Here is a 22,687-nt window from a genome sequence, read left to right on the forward strand (position 1 = left end):
ACATTTAGGCGCTTACGTATATTTGTTCAAGTTTATAGTCACTTAAAAATAAAACACTTTGGTTTTTGTAGCTTGAGAATAAGCTTTGTATATGACATTTTTGGCATAAGAGGGAGGCCTTGCTTTGTGAGGGTCACCATCTTACATCAACATGATTCTGCAGCAGCCCAAATGGTCAAACCAGCCAGATCATGCATTTTGCAGCTTACAGTGTAAAGTCTTCAGTTTTAACATTAAATATAAGTAAAGCAGCGCTGTGCTGGCCCCTTTCGAGCAGATTTGTCAAGATACGGATTAATGATATAATCCACCTGAACTCATTAGACCTGATATTATCGCATATTAATCTGTGACTGCAGGACGAAGTTACATTAATGACGTTAATTACAAAAACTGAGAAAGAAAAGCATTTAAACCTTTCGCTGGTTCAGTTAAATCTTTTATTATTTACAGAAAATTATGCACAACTGTATGCATCTCACACACACACACACACACACGCATGCATAATCTCAGGCAGGGATTGCCAAACTGCTGTGACACACGAATTTACATGAACAGATTCATCACAGCACCTGTCACACATATTACATCACAGCAGGCATTAAATAGCAATAAATATATGTGTATTCTGAAGTGTTGTTATGGACGACAGGACTTTACTATCTCCAATGAGCAGCAGTTTAACTTTAGTCCCTCTCCTGTTTTTGGTCACTGCAGCAGGCGGACAGAGGTGACGTGGAGATGGTAGAGAAAGTCTGCATAGGACGCTCCACCGTTTGGACTCTTGTCCTCCACCAGGTGGCGCTGCAGAGCCTCCTCACAGGCGTCACCCTGCTTCACGACCCACAGCTAAGATGAGACAGTGACACAACTCGTCAGTGGCTGGTTTATTGGCAGAAATTGAACAAACAAACCCATAAGTGTGTTTGTATACGTTTGAGATGAGATTAGTTTGTGGCTCACCTCACGCGCCCAGGGCACCTGAGAATTCAGCGTGTTGATGAGGGATCGGATACTGACCGACAGACGGTTTTCCAGAACCGGCAGCTTAGTCTGCAGGAACAAACACACGCAGGCACAAACATGGATAATAAAAAACAAACCATCTTGGGGATCAGGAGGACACGCGGGGGAATTGCGAGACGCCGTCAAAATAGGTTTTCATAAATCATATACACAACTGAAACTATTTACTATTGACATTGCACCAGGTTGCAATGTCAATAGTTGCACCAGGTTGCATTTACATTTCCTCCTTCTTTCAACATGGACATGGAATGAGGTGCAAAACATAATTTCACTACAGACACTGTCTTCTTGAAACACCTTCTGTGGCATTTTATGGACCGTCATGATTACAGGGTTCTCTTGAAATTGTCTCCGTAACTATTTGTACTCGATCTTGTACCTCAATGGGACCTTCCTGGCTTAATAAAAAAATAAAAAAATAAAAAAAAAAATAAAATTGGTTAATGTCACTGGACTAATGTGGGTTATGACATTTTGGGAACCCTGGTGTTACATCACCTTATATTTCATTTTACAAAATACTGTTCATTGCTGACTTTAACCACTTCATGTACTTTTTATTTGACCACCAGGGGGCAGCATCTACTCACGTGACAGAATACTGGTTATTACTTTGCCCCACCTGTATTTTTAATGGCTCTGTCCGTCTGTCCGTCTGTGCTTCCACACTTCCACTAGCTACTATGAGCAACAGAGGGCGCCAGAGGCTTGTTGCGTGAATGGGGTGAAGTCTGCCATCTCTGATTGCCTTGTTTTAAATTAGCGACTGGCTGTAATGAGAAAACTAATGCAGCTTTATTTTTGTTTATACTAATGAAAAATGACATTTCCAGTTACAAGTCCACTGTGTAAAATGCACATGAATTTATTTTGGCAGATAAAACTTAATAATAATTACTGTGTACAATCACCTGATTGTATGAATTGTGGTTTTTCATAACCCCAGAATGAGCCTTTTATATTTGTAGTAAGAGCCATTTTAAACCACCATATTTTTTAAACTCCAACACACTTTGAAGGGAAGCGTCAGGAGAGGGATATTCAGCTGCAACGTGCAATTTCACCAGTAAATGTTGCTTAATTATACACATTAAGTTAAATCATATGTTTAAGGAAGATGAGAGCAAGTTGATGTGAACTGTCAGGTAAATATTGTATAATAATGTAGCCATAGCAACATTAGTGTAACGCATTTGTCATACAGTAAATTCCGAGTCAGGCTGGGCAAAAATGTTATCACAACAAAAAGGAGTCAGTTGATAATTATTATGATGAAATGTCAGATGATTAAAGATAAAGTTTTGCTTCTGAGTCAAAGTTGACATTGTAGACACAAAACGAACACTTCATTTCACAAATCTGAGGCAAAACATTGATCGCAATTATGTGTCTGTACGGTGTATAAGTGAAATACCAATATACTGAATATTGAACCTTAAAAATTTAAAAACACAACGGGTTACTGTGAGCCAGCCCTGTGGCTGAATAATCCCACATCCCCCCCCTCAGTCTCTTACCTCTCCAGAAGGCAGGGAGAGGAAGCAGCTCGTGTTAAAGGCCTCAGCCAGGACGTTTGCTGGGACTTGGTTTCCCACCCACAGCAGCAGCGTGAGCGGAGCGTGGACCAAACACAGAGCTGTGGGCTCCAGGCTGACAGCACTGCAGCGCAGCGCCTGCTCTGGGTTTGGAGGGTTGGAGTTCTTGTTTGGGAGGGTCTGCCGGTGAGAAAGACATTTTTATTCACCCATTTAGAGTCTCTTTAGGTCTGTGGGACAACGCTGATGCTGATGTGGATGTGCACTCACGATAGATAGCACCAGAGGGTAGAAATGTGTGACGGTGCTGCAGGTGTCCAGGCCAAGCACCTGGCAGCGTTGCTGCAGCCGCTGGTGGACGGAGCTCCTCAGACCCGGCAGTAGCACCTCACTCTTCCTGAGACTGTTGATGTACACAGGAAGAGCTCGCAGGTGCTGAGGAAGGACCAGCTGCAGCACACATACACAGAGAGGACAGGATTTAAATCATGTCACGGGTGTCTGATTTTTCTCAAAACAATACTTTAAACCTTTAAATAAGAGTGTAAACAGACTGCGTCCAAAACTCACCTGTCCAGCAGAAACCGAGGTAGAGGAGCAGTGTTTCCTGTACAATGACAGCGCTTCTGTTATCTCCATCTGCAGCTCCTCCCTCAGCTCCTGTAGAGGGCGCTCCAACACAGCACAGTACACTAAAGGGACACAATCAAAACCTGGGGTAAATTCAGATCTGCATTGTTTCCGCATGTCAAACAGTATACACATTTTATTACGTTTACCAGTGACCGTGAACGAGGAAGAGTCTGTCAGTTAAGATAAAAGTTAAGTAGCATTAAGTGACAGTTAGATGTCTCGCTTAAACCGATGCTCAATTTCATTCAGTCTATTTTGGCTGTCTATTCCAAAACCACACGCACACAATATTAGACATTCTAAAAGGATAAAAAAACAGAGGTTTAAGAGCATTTCAGAACTGATGTTCTCCTGGTGCTGCCGTTGTGAGTTGATAACCACTTCATCATCAGTTGCTTACTCTTCTTGCAGTAGAGGGTGAGCAGCGTTTGGGCCTGGCAGTGGCGGAAAGAGTCCTGCAGGTGACGAGAGCATCTCAGGGTCAGAGTGTGAACCCTGGTCCTTCTGTCTCCTGTCTGGCTGCTGTAAGACAATACAGTCTGGGACACGAGAGAAGAAGATGTGATTCATTCCAGGCGTTAACAAACGTTTTTGAGGTTTGAGGTCAATAAAAAACACTGCAAATCAATTCCCGATGAATATTATCTCATTACTGATCAACATTATTAGGGCCCGAGCGCTCACACAGGGTTGTGAGGACCTATTGGAATTCCTGGAATTTACTTTTCCCTTCCAAAAGAGAGTGTTGTAACATAACAGAGTACAAATACTTTGTTACTGTACTTAAGTACAAATGCACATATCTGTTCTTTGTTATTCATATTTCGAGCAGCTTTTACGTTTACGCCACTACATTTCCTCTAACTATCTTTGATACTCGTTACTACCAAATAAAATCAGAAGAAGAAGAGTTGGCAATGGTCTGTATTTATACAGAGCTTTTCTAGTCTTGATGAGCTGCTTTACACTACAATTTTTGCCATTCACACATCTTACATACGCATTCATACGCTTCAACGTGGGTCTTGCTCAAGGACACATATACAGCAGACTAGCAGAGCCAGGAATTTAACCCACAGCCTTTCAGTTGAAAGACAACTCGCCCTACCACTGAGCTACCATGGCTCAGAGGGCCTGAACATCTTGTAGCTTTAATTGCGATTTTTCAATCCATAACCAAAAGGCCATATGCTGTGTTGTAAACATATATATTAAAATATAAAAATCACATTTAGACATTTTTATAAGGCTTGTTTTAATATAGATTTTACTTTCCTGAAGAGCAAAGTTTTGATTTTTTGGTACATTTTTATGTTCATGTCCAAAACCCATCTGCAATAACTCCAAGGCTCCACCAGTTTGCTGCCACCACTATGTTCTCTATATGTCATTTTACCCAAGACAAATGAAAAAAAAAAAAAAAAGTCTATGGCAGCAATGTAAATATAACATCCATCCATTTCCAACCACTTTATCTCCCACATGAGGGTCGCGGGGAGTGCTGTGTCAATCCCAGCTGACATAGGGCGATAGGCGGTATAATGAATTACCCACCTGTATGGCTACACCTCTAGTCTCATCTAGAGCTCTGGTGTGGGCAAGCTCCACCCCCAGTGTTGTCCACTGATCAAGGGTTGCCATGGTGACCTGGCTGGGGCTAGGTCCCGGGTTGAAAAGTCCATAACAGCCAGACACACGTAAATCTGGCGAGTCAGATACAACTATGAGGATTTGGGGTGTTTTCAAAAGGAAACGTGCTGTTTATTATAAGAGTGTATTTTGTCACCTTTGCTGACAAAAATCCTGAGTTCAGCTTTGTAGGCGGTGTCCATCTCTACAGTTCTGTTAAGATCAGTGCTGAAGCGCTCTCTGTCCAGTTCTCCCTGAAAGACAAAATGGAATACCCTAATATACTTTTCAAGGACTTTCCATGACCAATTTCCTCAAATTCAAGGACAATTCATGACAAAGTCCAAGTCCATGCGCAATAAATATATTGAAAATAAAAACTGTCAAACACCATCATCGTTTTGGTTAAAAACGTTTTAATGACTGAGCAGCATTTATCAAGTATCTGGGATTTAAAAAAAATCTTTTTGTCCACATTTCCATCTACTTCCAGAGTATGTGCTACGCTACACCAATTAAGATAAACTTCAATTTTGCGGCTATTGGGAGAGTTCAATAAATAATCTCATCAATCTTATCAAACATGTGGAAAAAAAAGTGAAAAAGTTAAATTATTCATGACAATTAATGTCTCCTTCATGCTGTACAGTTCATACCGTTTCCAGAGCTACAGGGTTAGGAGATGCTGAAGTACCTGGAGATGGCTGTAGGTGTGCAGAGCACCACCACTTAGATATGGAATGTGTCCTGGCCAGGCCCCGCCCACATCTTGATTGGAGAGGACAAACAGGTGAACGCTGCAACCTTGGCGGACACACTCTTTGGCCAGTGAGACATCTGGCTCTGATGGCTGGAAAATGGTCTGGGAAAAACAAACGTGGAAGAGAAAGTGAAGATATATTGAAAAAATGAGTATTGCTCGTATCTTAATAATTGGCATTTAATTTCCCAGTAAATGTCATTCTTTAGTGTGTGATTTAATCTAAATGGGACAAATATTTACATTAATTAGTATCTTCTTCCTCTTCTTCTACTTTTCCTTTCGGCTGCTCCCTTCAGGGGTCGCCACAGCGAATCAACCTCCTCCATCTCACCCTGTTCTCTGTATCCCTCTCTCACACCAACTAACTTCATGTCCTCTTTTACTACATCCATAAACCTTCTCTTTGGTCTTCCTCTAGACCAGTTCCAACCCCAGCATCCTTCTACCAATATACTCACTATCCCTCCTCTGTACATGACCAAACCATCTCATTCTGGCCTCTCTGACCTTATCTCCACAACATCTAACATGTGCTGTTCCTCTGATTGACTCATTCCTGATCCTATCCATCTTCGTCACTCCCAAAGAGAACCTCAACATCTTCATCTCTGCTACCTCCAGCTCTGCTTCCTGTCTTTTCCTCAGTGCCACTGTCTCTAGACCATACATCACCACTCTCCACTCACCACCTCTTGTATATCTTTCCTTTCATTCTGGCTGACACTATTCTCCACCCATTCCAACCAGCTTGAACACGTTTCTTCACCTCTTTTCCACAATCTCCACTGCTCTGGACTGTTGAACCTAAATACTTCAAATCCTCCACCTTCTTTATCTCCACTCCCCGTAGCCTCATGGTTCCACTTGGGTTCCTCTCATTCACACACATACATTCTGTCTTGCTGCGACTAACCTTCATTCCTCTCCTTTCTAGAGCATATCTCCACCTCTGGAGCTTTTCCTCCACCTGGTCTCTGCTCTCACCACAGATCACAATGTCATCTGCAAACATCATAGTCCATGGAGATTCCTGTCTAACCTCATCTGTCAGTCTGTCCATCACCACAGCAAACAAGGGACTCAGAGCCGAACCCTGATGTAGTCCCACCTCCACCTTGAACTTCTCTGTCATAGTATACATTAATTAATTGGACATCATGGTGTATTGAAGAAGGGACGGAAATAGCAACTGAGACCAAAAACTACTAGGAAAATGTATACTAATGTTATGAATTGGTGACAAAAATAAGGTAATTTTCTCTTAGACTTAAATACAAAGTGAGACAACCACAGGTGTCGCCCCCTGAAGGCCATTCAAGACACTGCAGGTTTCAGACACTTGTATACTGGATTCCTTTCGTTGACCAACACACTATGTTCACTTTTATATCCAGTTTATGTCCATTCTAACTCCTAAGAGAAAAGTCAACAGTCAGCTAATGGTCTAGCAAACACTAGAGCTAATGGGAAATTAGGTTTATGGACATTTGGTGACACAATGTCACCCATGGAGACGTCTCTCTTTGTTGTCCCTCTGCCCACAGTTTTGACAGTTTGAGAATTAAAGCACAGCATACAGAACACAGTATATGTGCGGTTGTATGTACCTTTGGTTTATTAGAGCCAAAAAACCCTGAGGAGGAGTTGCTGAGTTCAGTCTCAATAAAGGAGGCAGTGTGGAAGATCAGCAGCTTACCAGGACAACCCAGAGCCTAACACAAAACAAACAAACACATATTTCAATTTTTGACAAATGTAATTTAAATTGTCAGTACAGAAAGTGCCGGTAAAAAAATAAATTAAAAAAAACATAGCTCAAATAAATTGAGCACAGGAAATGATTTAATGTGCACTAAAAACCAACCTGTAGTATAGAAAGTCCAGCTTTGACAGGCAGCTCCATGGGAACTCCACTAGAATCATCACACTCTGCACTGAACTGAGGAATAAGCTGCAACACACTACACACATAAAACATAGAGACAAATAAAATTACACTGGAAATCAGATGATCAATATTATTTTCTGAGGTGAAATAAAAATCTCTGGTAGTGTATGGACCAATGCACAGTTTAACGAGCTAAGGCGGTGGTCTGAGTATACATGCGGAGGAGAAAATCGCTTTAATGGCTAGTGCGTATTGAATCAGTTTCCTGTGATCTTTACATGTTGCTGTACATGCTAATAGTGATACAAATTAGATGCAGTAATGCTCTTGTGGTCACTGTGTTGTCCAAAGAAATAAAACTCCGCCGTATGATTTCCTGCAACATTACTGCAGTTTATATGTCGTCTCCTTTTACTTCCTGGTCAAAGCCTTGGGAGGAAATGTTGGTGCATGTGCAGAAGTCTGACTCAAGTCCGACTAAGCGTTTAAATGCAGGAGTAATCGGACTATGAATCGCATTATCCTTGTATGTTAGTCCGACTAAGACTGGCTCAATTTTAGTCGGACTAACGTGTTTACATGACACTAAGAAAATCGAATTATTGTCTTAGTTCGACTAAAAACTGACCTTTAACATGCATGTAAACACACTGACTGACAAACAGACAAAATGTGCAGGGAAAATCTCGTACCTCTCGATGCTGTGTACACAGTCTTTAAAGGACACCAGAAGCCCCTCTCTCACAGGAAGCTGCAGGTCTTCAGTGTCTGTGATGACCAGCATGTGTGGACGGGACAGAGTGGGGCTGAGGTCGTACAAGTGGATCCTGCTGTCATACGTCATCAAGCCAACGCGGACACTTGACAAGGCAATGCCATCCTCCCTATGCCAATAAGATGACAATGCTTCAGTTTGACGTAGTGGCACTACTGCTGTGTGTGTTTCTGTGTAAATCTATGTATTAGTGGATGTGTACAGCATTTTACCTGTTCATAGAAGTGAGCAGCATGTGTAATTGTTGTGTTACAAACTCCAGATGTCCTCCTGTCAGTGCTGAGGCAGACACATCTATGGCCAGCAGCAGTGCAGCAGCTTCACCCTTACACAGAGTACAACAAATTAGCCACACACATACACATACACATACACATACAGCACCTTTCCTGAGACTGTTCATTTTCTCCATGAGGCAACAGTTATGTGAATGCCATTGTCAGACGACAGTTCTGCGGTTTGACAATAAAGTAATGTTTTAACATTGATGGAAAATCTGAGATTTCACTATCCATTGTAATTTGATGTGCTTCAGCGGCAGAACACACATTATCAGCAAGGAGTAGCCGTGGTCCATTGGCACTAAGAGTACATTGGAGGTTGGCTGGGGTCGATTTTTTTACTTTTTTGGATTTTTGGGAACCTTGGTCATGGGTAACTCAGGTTTCAAAAATAGGATGTCACAGATATACACATATATATCCATGTATCCATTTTCTACCGCTTTATCCTCCACCAGAGGGTCGCGGTGGGTGCTGTGCCAATCTTAGCTGACATAGGGCGATAGGCGGGGTACACCCTGGACGGACACACACACACACACACACGCATATATATATATATATACATATATATATATAAACATATGTATGTATATATATATATATATATATATATATATATATATATATATACATATTCTATTCTATTTTGGATGCTTAAGCATTATTTTATTGCACTATCAATATCCCGACTGCTGCTTCTCACCATGCACAAATGTATTGTATGCTTGTTTGACAGTCCATGTTTAAGAGCTGCTTTATATAGATATAAATGTATATATATACTGTATACAGTATGACATTTATAGGAGGTGAAACATACCCTCTCCGAACCAAGTATCTCATACGATCCCATGCTGAGTTCAGGTCTCTTGTCTTTATCGACCCGGGCCCCCTCCACCCCTTTGGTGGGCTGGTAGTGTTGCCACGGCACTGACAGACACGAGACAGGACAGAGAAACAGGTACAGAAAACCATTTGACTTGTCTTCAAGATTTGAACCATTTCTGCTGGTGGTACAGGGTGAGCCGTGTTAAATGTTACCTTCGCTGAGTTTACCACAGAAGGGGCAGTAAAATCTCTGACCGCATTCCTGCCAGCTCATCCCCGGGCACATGGAGGCTCCACAACTACTACAACCCATCACACAGTCTGACTCTCTGCAGAGTGGGAGGGGCTTCTGGAGAAAAGAAACACAAAAATAGATTTTTGGTTTTTCTGTTTGTAAGCTGCATTATTGGCATTATTGTCAGGCATTTTTAATGTACCCAGGGTTCCCACACCTTGGTTGACATCAAATTCAAGGACTTTCCAGGACCAATTCGCTAAAATTCAAGAAGTGAATATGTTGACACAGCTTAGGATTTGAGGGCAACTAGTATGAGCTTCTTCACCCATGGTCGTCCACTTTTATTGATTTGCAGCACAGTCTGCATCTGGACAAGTGATTGTCCTTCTTGGTCAAAGCCAATCTTTGTCATTTTCTTGCATTTCCCAGGCTTCACGTCATTTGCTCCCTCTTGCTTAATGTCACTCGCTCGTTGTAGGCCTAGTCTACGTACATCAAGCAATGCAGGGCACGAACCAGTAGGTGGCGTCATAACAAACAAGGGAGACATTTACCTAAATATCAACTTAACTTAACTGAACTTAAGCACTTTCAATGACCCATGTCTATTCAGGGCAATTTCCTAAAACCTGTAAGGGCCTTGAAATGTATTGTTCAAATTCAAAAACCTTAAAGGATTTCAAGGACTTATGGGAACCATGTGTCCTATAATATTATTATCTAGTATATATATATTTGTTATAGATTATAAAACAAGTAGAGTAGCTAAAACCTCTGACCTGTCCAGTAATTTGTTTTGCGAGAGGAGTGACCAGAGCTCCCAGAGGCAAACGGCAGAGCATGGCGGTCTGACCTTCACAGGGCACACAGTATGAGGTGGCGCGGATGACAGAAGGGCTCGCGTTACCTAGAGTTCCACAGAGACACAGTCATTAACAACAAAAAACCATATAGTGGTTTAAGGTTACCTGAGACACAAGACAACTGTAAGTTATACTACATCCTTTGCCTCCAGCAAAATGAATATGACATGCTTTCGCTTTCTTTATACTTATTTTCCGTGTTGAGGGAACATGAGTAATTAAGTAAGAATTTTTTCTATGACACCATATTAACACAAGTTAGAATTTTCGAAACAGCGTCAGTACATACAAAATGCACCATGTACTGTACACACAAAATAACAATCCATATGGATTATCAGCCTGTCTACAGATGTCAAATTTAAAAGGTACATTGTGTAAAATTTAGCAACATTTACTGGAGAAGTTCAATGCAGCTGAATATTCCTCACCTCACTCCTCAGTTGTGTGAGAGAAACTACAGTATGTAGCTTTCAGTTGGCATCAGAACCCAAAAGATGTTTAGTTTGTCCCTTGTGGGCTATTGTAAAAACATGGAGGTCCAAAAAATATTTAAAAAAACAACCATTTATATAATTCGGGGATTGTACACTTATTTATTTTATTCTGTTAAGTAAAATTACTTTATATTCTATTTATTCCAAATGAAAATGTTCTGATCTGATGGAATCGAGGTGATGTTATGATTTTTTTATCTGACCACAGTACATCACACATTGTATAAGATGCACATGAATGTATACAAAAAACATTTATGTTGCACATCTCTGGAACACAAACACAGAAAGCTGTGTGCACATTTACCCTGGTCTTCGACGATACAGGAAGTAGTTGCCAGAGGAGGAAGATGGGAAAAAGGCTCTGAGACAAAAACCTTGCCCTCCCACTCTGCCCTGTCCTCTGCAATCACCTCCACCTGGGAAACAGCAAGAAGAAAGGTGGATCCTCTCAGTCACTAACGACATTCTGAATTGCACTGTATTTATAAAAAAAAAAAAGCATGCGTCTTTCACATTGACGCTTGTACAATAATAAATGCCTTAAAATGATATGGTGTGTTGTGATGCAGCCAATAAACCCTTAAGGTGAAAGCATGATAATACTCTGGACAGTTAATGACCCTTGGAGTCAAGAAAAGATGAAAACACAAGAACATACCGCACTGGGCAGGAGCTCTGGGTCCAGGCCATATCTGGATTCGGCGTTAGGAGACTGCAGAGAGAAAATCTAAAGGTCTCTGAACTTGAAATTTTAACACAAACATACACTGTACTCTGTTTCTATAGACTTTTCTAAGTTTAATAAGACACCCTTCCCGTAAAAATAAAAATAAATGACCCTCAAATCCTTTTATTTTGTGTCCTTGGCACTGAAACTCAATGCAAAACTATCTCAAAGCCTCGAGGTACGGAGTCACACCTGCTTTAAACCATAAAGGTAAGTCTCCACTAGAGCGGAACAACATAACGGAATTTTAGATGTTTCTATGATTATAACTTATCTAATATGAGTGTTTGCTGTGATTCTCTGGTTTATACCACTATAAAATGAGTATGTATACATTATGAACTTTTGGTAGAACATAACATCTCCTAGGAATCTGGGAGCTGTAATAAGCACTTGTCAATGTTTTGTGACAATTATGAAATTTAGGTTTAACTGTTTGCATTAGTGTCTGTCCACAATGTAAGTGAATTTTCCTGACCTGTGGAATGATGTTTCTGTCCTGTGGAGCCACACTGGGAACAATCTCATTCATGGTTCCTGAGGAGACAGCAAAGAAGGTCAGACAATGGTGGACCAACACAGAGGAGAGCTTTAGACTTGAGCATTAGATTGTGTAGTTGTCCGACTGTTTAAAGTGATTAGTCAAAAAGTGGTTTGCACTGCCACTGGGTGGTTTAGATGACAAAGCTAGACGTCGATGCTCAGTTTGATTGGTTATGGAAAATCCAGGTCGACAGCTGTGAGTGTCTCTAACTGAAGAACATACTTGACCAGCTTTCTTTGAAACTGGTTGGTAAACTATGAGAGTTTGTTTCGCAACCTGACTGTGAGCAAATCATGGCTGAAAGTTTGATGCAAATGCTCAAAATAATCAGACACTGAGAGCCACAGCATCACTGTATTAATGAATGGTCTTACGGTGTTTAATACTAGACCATATGTCAAGTGTGTTGGAAAAGAAGATGAACATTAAAACTGAAAAAGAAATGAGCTTGAACCTGGAGCTGGAATTACAAATCCTCAGCTCTAGAACGGAAACAATTGAGTTAATACCTGATTTTAAAAACGAAGGCTGAGAGAGAGCAAGACTGAGGTACTGCTCACACCGGGCTTCATGTGGTGGAGAAAGACAACAATTCTATGCTGACGAGGATGATATTGCACCCAAAGGACTTTTGGACACAGTTCATAAAGTGGAAAATTGTAGTTCTATTTATGGCACGGAAACCAAAATCAGAAGTTCCATAGTGTCAGAACTGGTGATGCAGACCTGCTCAGGCTTTGACAGGGTGCCATTCAAAATTATCTTTGGAGATATTATTTGAAATCCTTCATTATGTTGCTTTTAAAAACAAACACTGATATGTTTTGGCCTCAAGCTTTAATCAGGGAGACAAATCTTTTGACTGTTACAACGTTCATTTGATTCCCTGATGAAGTCTTGAGGCAAAACCTGTCTGTTTTAAAGATACTTAAGAACCTTTTACCAGCTTCCATCCACTTTCTACCACTTCATCCTACCCACAGTGGGTCATGGTAATTGCAGATCATGTCCATTTGATGACAAAACATTTCTTACATACAGCTCCTTCAGTATGGTTTCTTCTTTGATTTATGGAGGTATGACACATTAACCTACCCCTGGAGTGCGGAGAAGGTGTCCACTGAGAATGCTGTTGGATGGGAAACATGGGTGAGGCAGGATTGTGGATATATCTTGCATGATGAGCAGTCTCCATATTTGCCGTGTATGGTGTACACTGTGGATTCGTGTGCAGGTGATTTTGATGTGGTAACAGAGGTCCATTCCGTGAACCCTGGTCTGTGTACAGGGGCTGAGAAGTGGGAGATGTTGCCTGGTGAGGGAACGGTGACATCTGTTGTGGCTTGCAGGGCTGTGTTCCTGTGTTTAAAAGAGGCAAAGAACATGGAGGTAGAGTCCTATCTTGGCTTGCATGTGGAGCCATGGATGAAACGTGAGCACTGGGAATAAAATGCAGCCCAGACTGTTCAGCATTATTAGCCAAGCCCATATTGTGATAAGATGAAAGGGTGTTGATGTGGCTCGGGCAGCTCTGGTTGTTGTGACAGGGCCTCTGGTCAGAGGGCGACCCCAGGCTGAGATCCTGAACGCTGAGTAGAGGGTTGCAGAGGAGTTCCGGAGGTGACACTGTGGACCAGCCGTTCTGTCCCGCCCACTGGCAGAACGTGTGGCTCTGATTGGCTATGGGAACGTCCATCATCATCCATAACCATCACTGATAGGTGTGACTCTCTTTGAAGGCGGGATCTGGAAAGTCAATACGAACCCATAATATAAACGTGACCATTTTAATTCTGACAAACGTTCAAATGAAAGCTGCTGAGAACTAACTGCATACAGACAATAAATACAGTCAGCTTAAGCCAAAACAGGAAACAAAAACAACGGTGTGACATCAAGAAAAGACAAGCTTAATTTGGAGTGGTAAAGCACTCGACTGTCTACCTTCGGTCATCAACGGAAACAGCGGACTTTGCGTGCGATATTTGTTCATCAACGTTCCTAATGTCATCATGTTCCCCTAAACAGCGACGTAAGCGAAACGATTGAGAGACAGCCGACAAATGATGTACTGTTACATCCTTAATTTCACACAGCATCCGCTTCTCTGCAGGAAGCGGAGCTTTGCAGCAACGTGAGCAATAGCCACGACGGTTTCCGCTTGTCCCTACAAAATAAAACACACCTGTCATTCTACAAGAAATACTAACAAAAATAACTATTACAGTAAAAATAATCAAATGCAATTAATTATACTGACATGTAAAAGACAACTTCTGTCTGCATGAAGTGGGGACACTGTACCCAGTTACATTCTGAGGCATTTATACATTTTACTGTATTTAATTAGCAGCGGTCAGCTTTTTTCAGACAAGTTCTAGCTGTAAAAGCACACGTGATAATAAGTTAATGAGTACACTAATGGTGGCTTACTTCAAGACAGTGAACAGAGGAGCAAGCTAAATGGTACTAGCCATCATTAATTTTATTATTTACCTATGACTACCATGAAAAACACATCCAGAAAAGCCATTTGTAAAATATTTTAAAAATGACTGCCCACCACTCTAAATTTACTAGGTAAAACATTTTTTGTCAGTAATAATTTTAAGAAAATATATAATATAGCAGTGTTTTTGGTTTTTGTTTATTGTACAATGACTCAAACGTTCATAAAGACAGATACTACAGATGGCCGTTTTATTTTAATTATAATTCAAATAAACTGTTAGAATATTATTTTTGACACTTTATCCTTGATAAACGTGTTACAATGTCAACAAAGACGGATACTAAACAGAACAAAATACATTATACTAGATAACTTAGGAAGTAAAAGTCCAGCTCCAAATAATATCCACCAGCTCAATCTGTTTGACACCTCATTTGTCAGTATTTCTGGGCTGTCTGTGTCTTAATGAGCTGAATAACATGAAATAAAATCACACAGAGACATCTTATAATCAACACTGATGACTTGAAACAAGTAAAAACCATCAACCTCAAGCATAAACAATGAAATTACTTGACTTATCTAAAAACATAAAAAGGTGCTCAACAGGTTTTGCTTTCACTGAAATGCTATACTCTAGAAATGTGGAAAATGTCCACTATGTCCACCAAGTTCACTAAGTTCAGTATGTCCACTATGTGCACCATGTGCACTATGTGCACCATGTTCACCATGTTCACCATGTGCACCATGTGCACTATTCTGCTCTGGCTCCACTTGCCTGGCTCTTTTGCCGTTTCCGGGTGAAACCTGGAAAATGCCACTTTCCCTTTTTAGGGCTGTGATCCTGTTTCTGACATAGTCCTTCACACCCTTCCATGAACGGGTGCTCAGTGCTTTTGGCTCAGCCTCAAGACACTGAACACAGTCATTTTTCTGAGGCACCTTGTGCTCTAAAATGAATTGCATCATGTGTCGTTCAACTGCACGGACCTCTGCTTCTTCCCATTTATGATGGCCCTTGTGTTGAACCTCTGTGGAGAGAAAGCAACTTGTGTCATTACTGTGGAAACTTTAGAAACTCACAATTGTTTCATAACACAGTGAAGTGTCTTCATTTAAAGGTTAAACTAGGTGTTTTGGGATCCCTTTTTTGAGGACTAAGCTCGTCTCATCAGATGAGATCAGACACACTCCGTCTCTAAAACACCCTGTCAGTATTGCCACATTTTACTGTGTTTATTGTTTTGACTCTCTTTACGACTCCTTTTTAAGGGGAACTTTGCTTGTAACCGGAGGGTCACCGGTTCAAGTCCATGCAGAGAAATAGGATGGGTCAAATGCAGAGAAATAATTTCCCTAAGGGGATTAATAAAGTATAAGATAAGATTTAATGTATGTGGTCTAAGACATTTCGACAGGCAGTCAGTGATCTGATATAAACCTGATAATGACAGTAAAGTGAATAAGACTGTATATTAGAAGTATTTTCTGATAACCTTAATCTAAAAAAGGTCATACTCAGAATAAACAGAACACGTAGAGACTTATCGTCAAGTCACATTATGAAGTTTGTGTGTATTTCCTAATCAGATAATCACATCCTTTGCCATGTTTCACAGCAGCGGATGTTATGTTGATGTGAGTCATAATCACACTATGGTCTGTAACACGTAAACAGAAATACAAATAGAATTTCTATGAGTGACACTTGGACAATCAGAATAAGGTCAATAATCAAATGAATGGTGCCCATTTAAATAGGGTGAATTTGAAATGGGATCACTATTGCTATCGGTGTTTTCTGATTTTTGGAAGTACAGTTGTACTGGTACCTGTTGTTGCTCCCTGTGGTTGTTGACTGTTTAAGTTTGTGTGTCCATAACTTGACGCGCAGAGCATCTTGTGACGCCATACTGCTTGTCCTGTTTCAGGTAGTAGTGTTCCTGTATTGATGACAAAAAAGTATCCATTATTAATTAGTTTGACAGATTTTAGTTTACTTTTTTCACCACAGCAAACCACCTGCTTTTTCAGTGAGCCACATTTTTCATTAGGCAAAGATTTTTTACACAGGATGCCATTCTCAACCCACCCCCCATTTTTTTGGGGCTTGGGGCTGACACTAGGAGTACATGAACAATTAACAAGGAAACTGAAAATTTGGTTTGAGGACATGTGAGGGTTTCATTTGGAGATTGGTGAAACACCAATTAATCCACATTGAAAAAACTCATTAAATAATTATAGCTCCTTCAGTTTCAATAGGGTCCTCCACACTTTGTGCACCCCAATTACAACTGTAGTTTCATATTGCATGTTTGTTTAATCACGGTGTTTAACGATGAACATTACCTTCAGAGATGCTTTCACCACCATACAGCTGCATGTCGCTGTTTTGATGTAGGTTATGGACTTGATGATTAGGGCCGAAAATTTGGTTAGCCTCCTCGTCATCCATGTTCATCAACTGCAGCATTGTTGTGTAATGTTTCTGAATCTTTCTTGTTGTCATTGCTTCAGGGTTTTTAGCACCACATTCTTTGACATATTTCTGGACGCAGTCTGTCCCTTTGTAGGCAGTCAGCACACTTGGTCGGCCAAAGAGGTAGAGATTCTCACTTGGGACTCCAATCGTCTCCCGAGTCTTTACAAGAAGCTCCAAACCAGACACGAATGAGGGCTTTAATAGGACAGGAACCATTCTTCCACATTTCCCTCTTATGTCAATTCTAGTGAAAAACCCACACATTCTTCTTTCCAAATCTGTGACGGCTACGTCCATGTTATCGAGCATCTCTGACTTTTTCCGTGACATAAAACTCGTCAGCTGAATCGTTGCTACCTCTCCTGGTTTTCTCCTGTTGAAAACAATTGCACGAGCAAGTAGCACCTTGGCCAGAGCAGCATAGTTTTCAACAGTGGTGTTGTCTATGAGGGTTTTCTCTGCAAGTTCATGGACAGTCTCCAAGTGGGAATTCAGGAGCTTTACATCCTGAGCGAATGGCACTTCCTTATCAGTGGACATTTTTGTTTCTTTGATATCTTTTAATGCACCCGAAGATACGAGCATATTCCATTTCTTCTGGTACACAGAGAGAAAGTTTTGCGCAGACTTTGCCAGATTTTCATCACCAGACTTCACTGCATTACTCTCCACAATGCTACAGGCCTTCTGTAGGTGATAGCCAAGTTTGAGGGCTAGTGTGGGAACGCGGAATGTTTTGGTTTCTGGGTCATAACCTGCTAGGACTTTCACTGCGGACACCACATGTCGGAAGCTTGAGGGGTAAAAGAAGTCCTCCAGGTTTCTCAGAGGGGTGGTTTTTTGAGCTTCAAGAACAAGTCTCGCTATCTGACGAAGGTTTTGCCTAATATAATCATGCTTCTTCACGTCAGCACCGTAATGATTAAACATTTGCTCTCCAAACTGCAAGAGAATCTCGTCATCAATGACAGCTTGTGTCACATCATCATATATCATTTCACAAAGGATGGATTTAAAGCCATCACTTATGCCAAGATCTAAGATTTCAAGCGCACATCGTGAAGCCACGCGCTTGTTTCCATACTGAGACTCATTTTCAGTCTTTACTTTCTCTGGGCATTTTCTCATGTGTTTGTTCAAAGCTTTCCTCAAAAAAAGACCGTGACAATGAAGACAATGAAGAAAGTCTTTAGCTGTTCCTGGTTTGGGGGGCCTTTTTTGGACAGCAAGCAGTCCCTTTCCCGTTCTCAAAACATCCTTATTGTGTATAAAGTTCCCTTGATTCATTAAATTCCTCCATATCTTTTTTCTTTCTCTGGACATTACGGGGTACTGAAATGCAACTGCAACCTCGGCTCTGTCACTGTGAACTCTCTCTAAATGCCTTGATAGTTTGGTTTGTGGCTGGGAGCAAAACAAACAGTAGTTCTTCTTGTTGTAGTCGCGGTGAGCTTTCACCTTTGAGGCTGGCAACACCACAATTTCAGAGGACGTCTTCCATTTAACTGGAGGAGCCTTTTTTGAACTTTTGTCCTTGGACAAAAAACATTGTGATTTTGCTTTCTTTTTGACTTGAGGTTCATCGTCCATGGAGAGAGAGGAAGAGCTGTGCAAAGATTCTTCTGAAGAGCACCAGTCAGAGTCAGATTGCAAATCAGAGGAGTCACCATCACCACTTGGTGAGTAATCAGGATCAGTTTCATCCTCTGATGGCTCTTCTATTTTCTGTGAAAAGATTTACAACTTTAGTAATATGTAGGTTTACAATACATCATTGCATCAACTTTAATCATATACATTTTTACACCAACATAAGCAGATTATACTGGATTAGTAATCCTGCTAACAAAAATAACAATCTGATTTCCCATTGCTTTGAGAAAAGGTCCATTCTGAGCCATCAGTAATTTACCTACAGTCCAAAATGACTCACGAAGAACAGGTCATTTATATTATTTCTTAAGAACTGAACAACCCCCTACCCAACTCCCCAAAAATGCAGGTAGCTACCTCTGATGCCTCTGTTGAAATTTGATCATTGTGTTCATCAAAGGATGCGGGCGATGAGCAATCTGCAGAAAGCTGTGACTGAAGAACCAAAATAAACAAGGAAAAGAAGATAAGTCATGGGGTTAAAGCTTTTAGGATTAAATGTGCAGCCACTATTTGAATGTAAAAACAGAGATGGACCAACCTGAACAGCTGTATTTAGAGACTCCCGCTCACTAACGTCTTCTGGAGGTATTAAATCCAGCTTTAAGGGGGACAAAGTAACGTCAGTAGGGGTCACTGTGTAGAATTTTCTATAACAGGAAATGATGAACTTTATCACACTAACATTGCAGTTATACAGGGTAGCAAATATGTATACATACAACATTAAAAATAAAACACATTAAAGATAATGCCATAACACACTTACAAGTTTATTCATCTCTGCCAGTTGTTTAAGTAGTTGTGCCCGGTGATGTAAAATAACTGAACGCTGCCTCTTATTGTTGGGCTGAAAGCAAGTAAAAATTGAAAGATAAGAAAAACAAAAAAAAAAAATTGCATGCTCTCTCCCTTGTTTGGAAAATGCTTGGGTATATTCAATTGACCACACTTTGGTTTTATTCGTGAAGATATTTGTGGGAATAAAACATAGAGACAAACAACATTCTATGTGGTATGTTTTGGTGTTTTCTGTTTATTTCCTCACCGGTGTGATCATGCTCTTCTGCGATGGCTGACGGTTAGAATGAGCAGCGATACTGGGGACAGGTTTGTTCACAGCCCCTGAGAAGACAGACACTGTAAGAGGAAGCTGGAGGAAACATACACTATGGTAATACGAGATCAATTTACCACAGAATTCTTATTGTCCACTACAGGTAAGAAGCACAATAAACACAACAAAACACATGAAAACCATGTACCTTTCCACTGTTCAGTACAAGACAAACACATTATTGTAACAAACAGGCATTAAGAATACACCTTACCCACACAGTGAGTTGAAGGTGTCCACTGTGGTTGCTCCTGAGAAGTGGACGGGCCATAGCTGTGAGTGTAAATTTCAGCAGCACCAACAGACTCCATATTAGGTCTTTCCAAAGAAGCCTGAGATGTGTTTATACGTTGTCCACATGATGGAAGGCTCATAGACAGACCTTGAATCCCCCCTGGTAAACCCTGACTGGTCAGTGAAGGGGGAAATGGGTCTTTGTAGGGGTCATGGGGTGAAAGAAAAGCTAAATGCTGGGACCCACTGAGTAATCCTTGATTTGGTTGGGGATGGGATGAAGTTAAAGTTTTTTGTGGGTTTGCTGTTAGCAGAGCTGATGAATTGTGAGGGTTTTGATGAGCAAAGGAAACAAGGGAGGAGGCACTCGGAATAGCAGTGTTGGCAAATAATGATGTGGATGATGGATTGTTGCTAATGTGGGAGACTTTGTACATGGCAGAATGATGGGAGTTGTTTGAGGCATTGGGATCACTCAAACAGCTCTGACCAGACACCTGCAGGTGGTCATAGCTGAGATGCTGTGAGCTGCCCAGTGGATTGAGGAGGGGTCTTTGACTTGAAGTAGTGGACCAGCCATTCGGACCCATCCATGACTGACAGGGTATTTGGTTCTTGTTTCCGGTTTGGTTGTCCATAATTCTCTCTAATCATTAGAAATGGTCACTTGGAATCTCTAAATTGCTTGGATACAGGACCTATCAGAGCAAAACAACACGTGCAATTAATCCTCATTGTCATGACAACCTAAAAGCAATTGACCTAGTGCAACATAAGACATGACAGTATATTTAAAGAAGACTATTTGTGTGGCAACAGGCCGTACTACAGCAGACATTTTTACACATTTCCAAGACAACTGATACAATTATTGATGGCTGTGGAATACAGGGCAACATTGAGACAAATTTTGAAACAAGCAAGAGAAAAAGTAGAATGTAAGGCTAGGTAATCAAACATAAATATAATAATTATTGCAAGATATGTTAATTCAAATGTACTTTTCACTGGTTTTTCCAACTTGAACACAAAAAACAATTATCTAACATTTATCATGATTTTCTATTTGGCCATATTTGGCCATACAGCCCGAGGAGACTTGGAGAAAATAATAATAATAACAATATAAGCAACACATCTCGGGATTATTAACAGCCTGTGCCACAAAGGAGGGGTTACTAATGTAATAGTTCCTCTCTTGAATAACTGTCATAACTTACTGTCATTAATGACAGCTGATTATAGCTTATACTTAATCAATCATTTGTACAGTGAAATCTCAGAAAACGAGAAAGACATCCATTTTAAGTACCCCCTCTCTTTGTGTTACTCAATCACATTTACAAAGATTTTTACTACTACATTGGCAGGCTCAGTGCTTCGTTCTTCAACCCTGTAAACTACGGAGCTGCTTTACGCAGATAATTGATGTAAGACCAGTATTGTCATACTTGTTTATAATGTTGTATTTACGTGCACACTAACCAAATGTAGCTTACTTGGCTAGCTGCTTTGGTTAGCTGTTGGCGTTAGCTGTTACCTTACTCGACTGCGAAATTCCGGATTATTCGTTGCGGTTAGCGGCGACTATAAAATGAGCGGGCTCGTGGAAAATGTGTATGTATATAAAATAAAATGTGTACACTATATATAGCATATATCAGATTTTCATTCAACTGTATTTGAACATGAGTACAGTACCTTCACACGCCGGAGTTAGGCCTTTTCTTACCACAAATGGTGCTAAACTCGAACTTCCGCTATGTTTTTCAAAGTAAGAGTCTTTTTTTTCTTTTTCCGTACTTCACAACGACACATAGAAAATGAATTCTCAGTTTTTGTTTTACAGTGTTCTACATCAACACAAATTTGCATACATTGATTTAATGATTTCAGACCAAACGGTGAGGTGAATATTTTTTAGTAACCCTTATCATCAAATCAAACATGTTGATGACAGATTACAGGATGACTTCCTTTGTAAAAATGTTGCTGTGGATGTGAGTCATGTCCTCAGAATCATAGAAGAACACTCCTGCCCTGTCATAGTTCTGAGATAGACAAACGTATTTGTTTCACTGGGAGTTTTTAATGGTGAAATTTGTTTTATTTAAATGTCAGCTTCATGAAGAATGGTGGTTGTTTGATTTCCACCCTGATCTCCACCCAGTGAACACTCAGTGCTGTAGAGGGCGCTGCTGCTCTAAAGAAGTAGGATTGATTACGATGCACATGTTTTATTGACTCTCATTAATGAATTCATTCATTCATATATTGCTTATCCTCTGAGGGCCTTTGTTTAAAGACCAAAAAACAGAAACGATCTAATATTTATAATCTGAAAAGAACAATGCTTGTGACAGAGGAGTTTGCAACATCTGCCATACTGGTTTAAAAAGACACTCAATCCATATTTTACTTGACATGTGTGTATAGAGAATGTTGGATTTTACTAAATCAATCAGACCGATGATCATACATACACTGACTATCACACACTTGAG

The 22,687-nt window shown here is 40.6% G+C and overlaps 2 protein-coding genes across 2 annotated transcripts; both read right to left on the minus strand.

Annotated features, from left to right (window-relative positions):
* Nucleotides 1–426: 426 nt before the first annotated feature.
* Nucleotides 427–14,783, minus strand: si:dkey-13n15.2 (protein transport protein Sec24C). Its single transcript, XM_058635585.1, has 21 exons — nucleotides 14,184–14,783; nucleotides 13,335–13,985; nucleotides 12,174–12,232; nucleotides 11,627–11,680; nucleotides 11,273–11,384; nucleotides 10,385–10,512; nucleotides 9,581–9,716; nucleotides 9,360–9,469; nucleotides 8,468–8,580; nucleotides 8,173–8,364; nucleotides 7,457–7,553; nucleotides 7,200–7,304; nucleotides 5,524–5,691; nucleotides 4,987–5,083; nucleotides 4,755–4,903; nucleotides 3,601–3,739; nucleotides 3,138–3,259; nucleotides 2,838–3,017; nucleotides 2,550–2,747; nucleotides 967–1,056; nucleotides 427–852 (listed from the first exon to the last, which is right to left on the minus strand). Exons 2-21 carry the CDS (start codon nucleotides 13,939–13,941, stop codon nucleotides 712–714), a joined length of 2,997 nt encoding a protein of 998 aa, XP_058491568.1. The 5' UTR covers nucleotides 13,942–13,985; nucleotides 14,184–14,783; the 3' UTR covers nucleotides 427–711.
* Nucleotides 14,784–14,922: 139 nt separating this feature from the next.
* On the minus strand, nucleotides 14,923–21,945 carry LOC131463693 (uncharacterized). Its single transcript, XM_058635584.1, has 9 exons — nucleotides 21,885–21,945; nucleotides 20,164–20,881; nucleotides 19,881–19,957; nucleotides 19,602–19,682; nucleotides 19,374–19,433; nucleotides 19,190–19,267; nucleotides 17,047–18,904; nucleotides 16,527–16,637; nucleotides 14,923–15,725 (listed from the first exon to the last, which is right to left on the minus strand). Exons 2-9 carry the CDS (start codon nucleotides 20,819–20,821, stop codon nucleotides 15,328–15,330), a joined length of 3,321 nt encoding a protein of 1,106 aa, XP_058491567.1. The 5' UTR covers nucleotides 20,822–20,881; nucleotides 21,885–21,945; the 3' UTR covers nucleotides 14,923–15,327.
* Nucleotides 21,946–22,687: the final 742 nt, after the last annotated feature.

The sequence above is a fragment of the Solea solea genome, chromosome 8 (assembly GCF_958295425.1).
Source record: "Solea solea chromosome 8, fSolSol10.1, whole genome shotgun sequence".
Taxonomy (NCBI): domain Eukaryota; kingdom Metazoa; phylum Chordata; class Actinopteri; order Pleuronectiformes; family Soleidae; genus Solea; species Solea solea.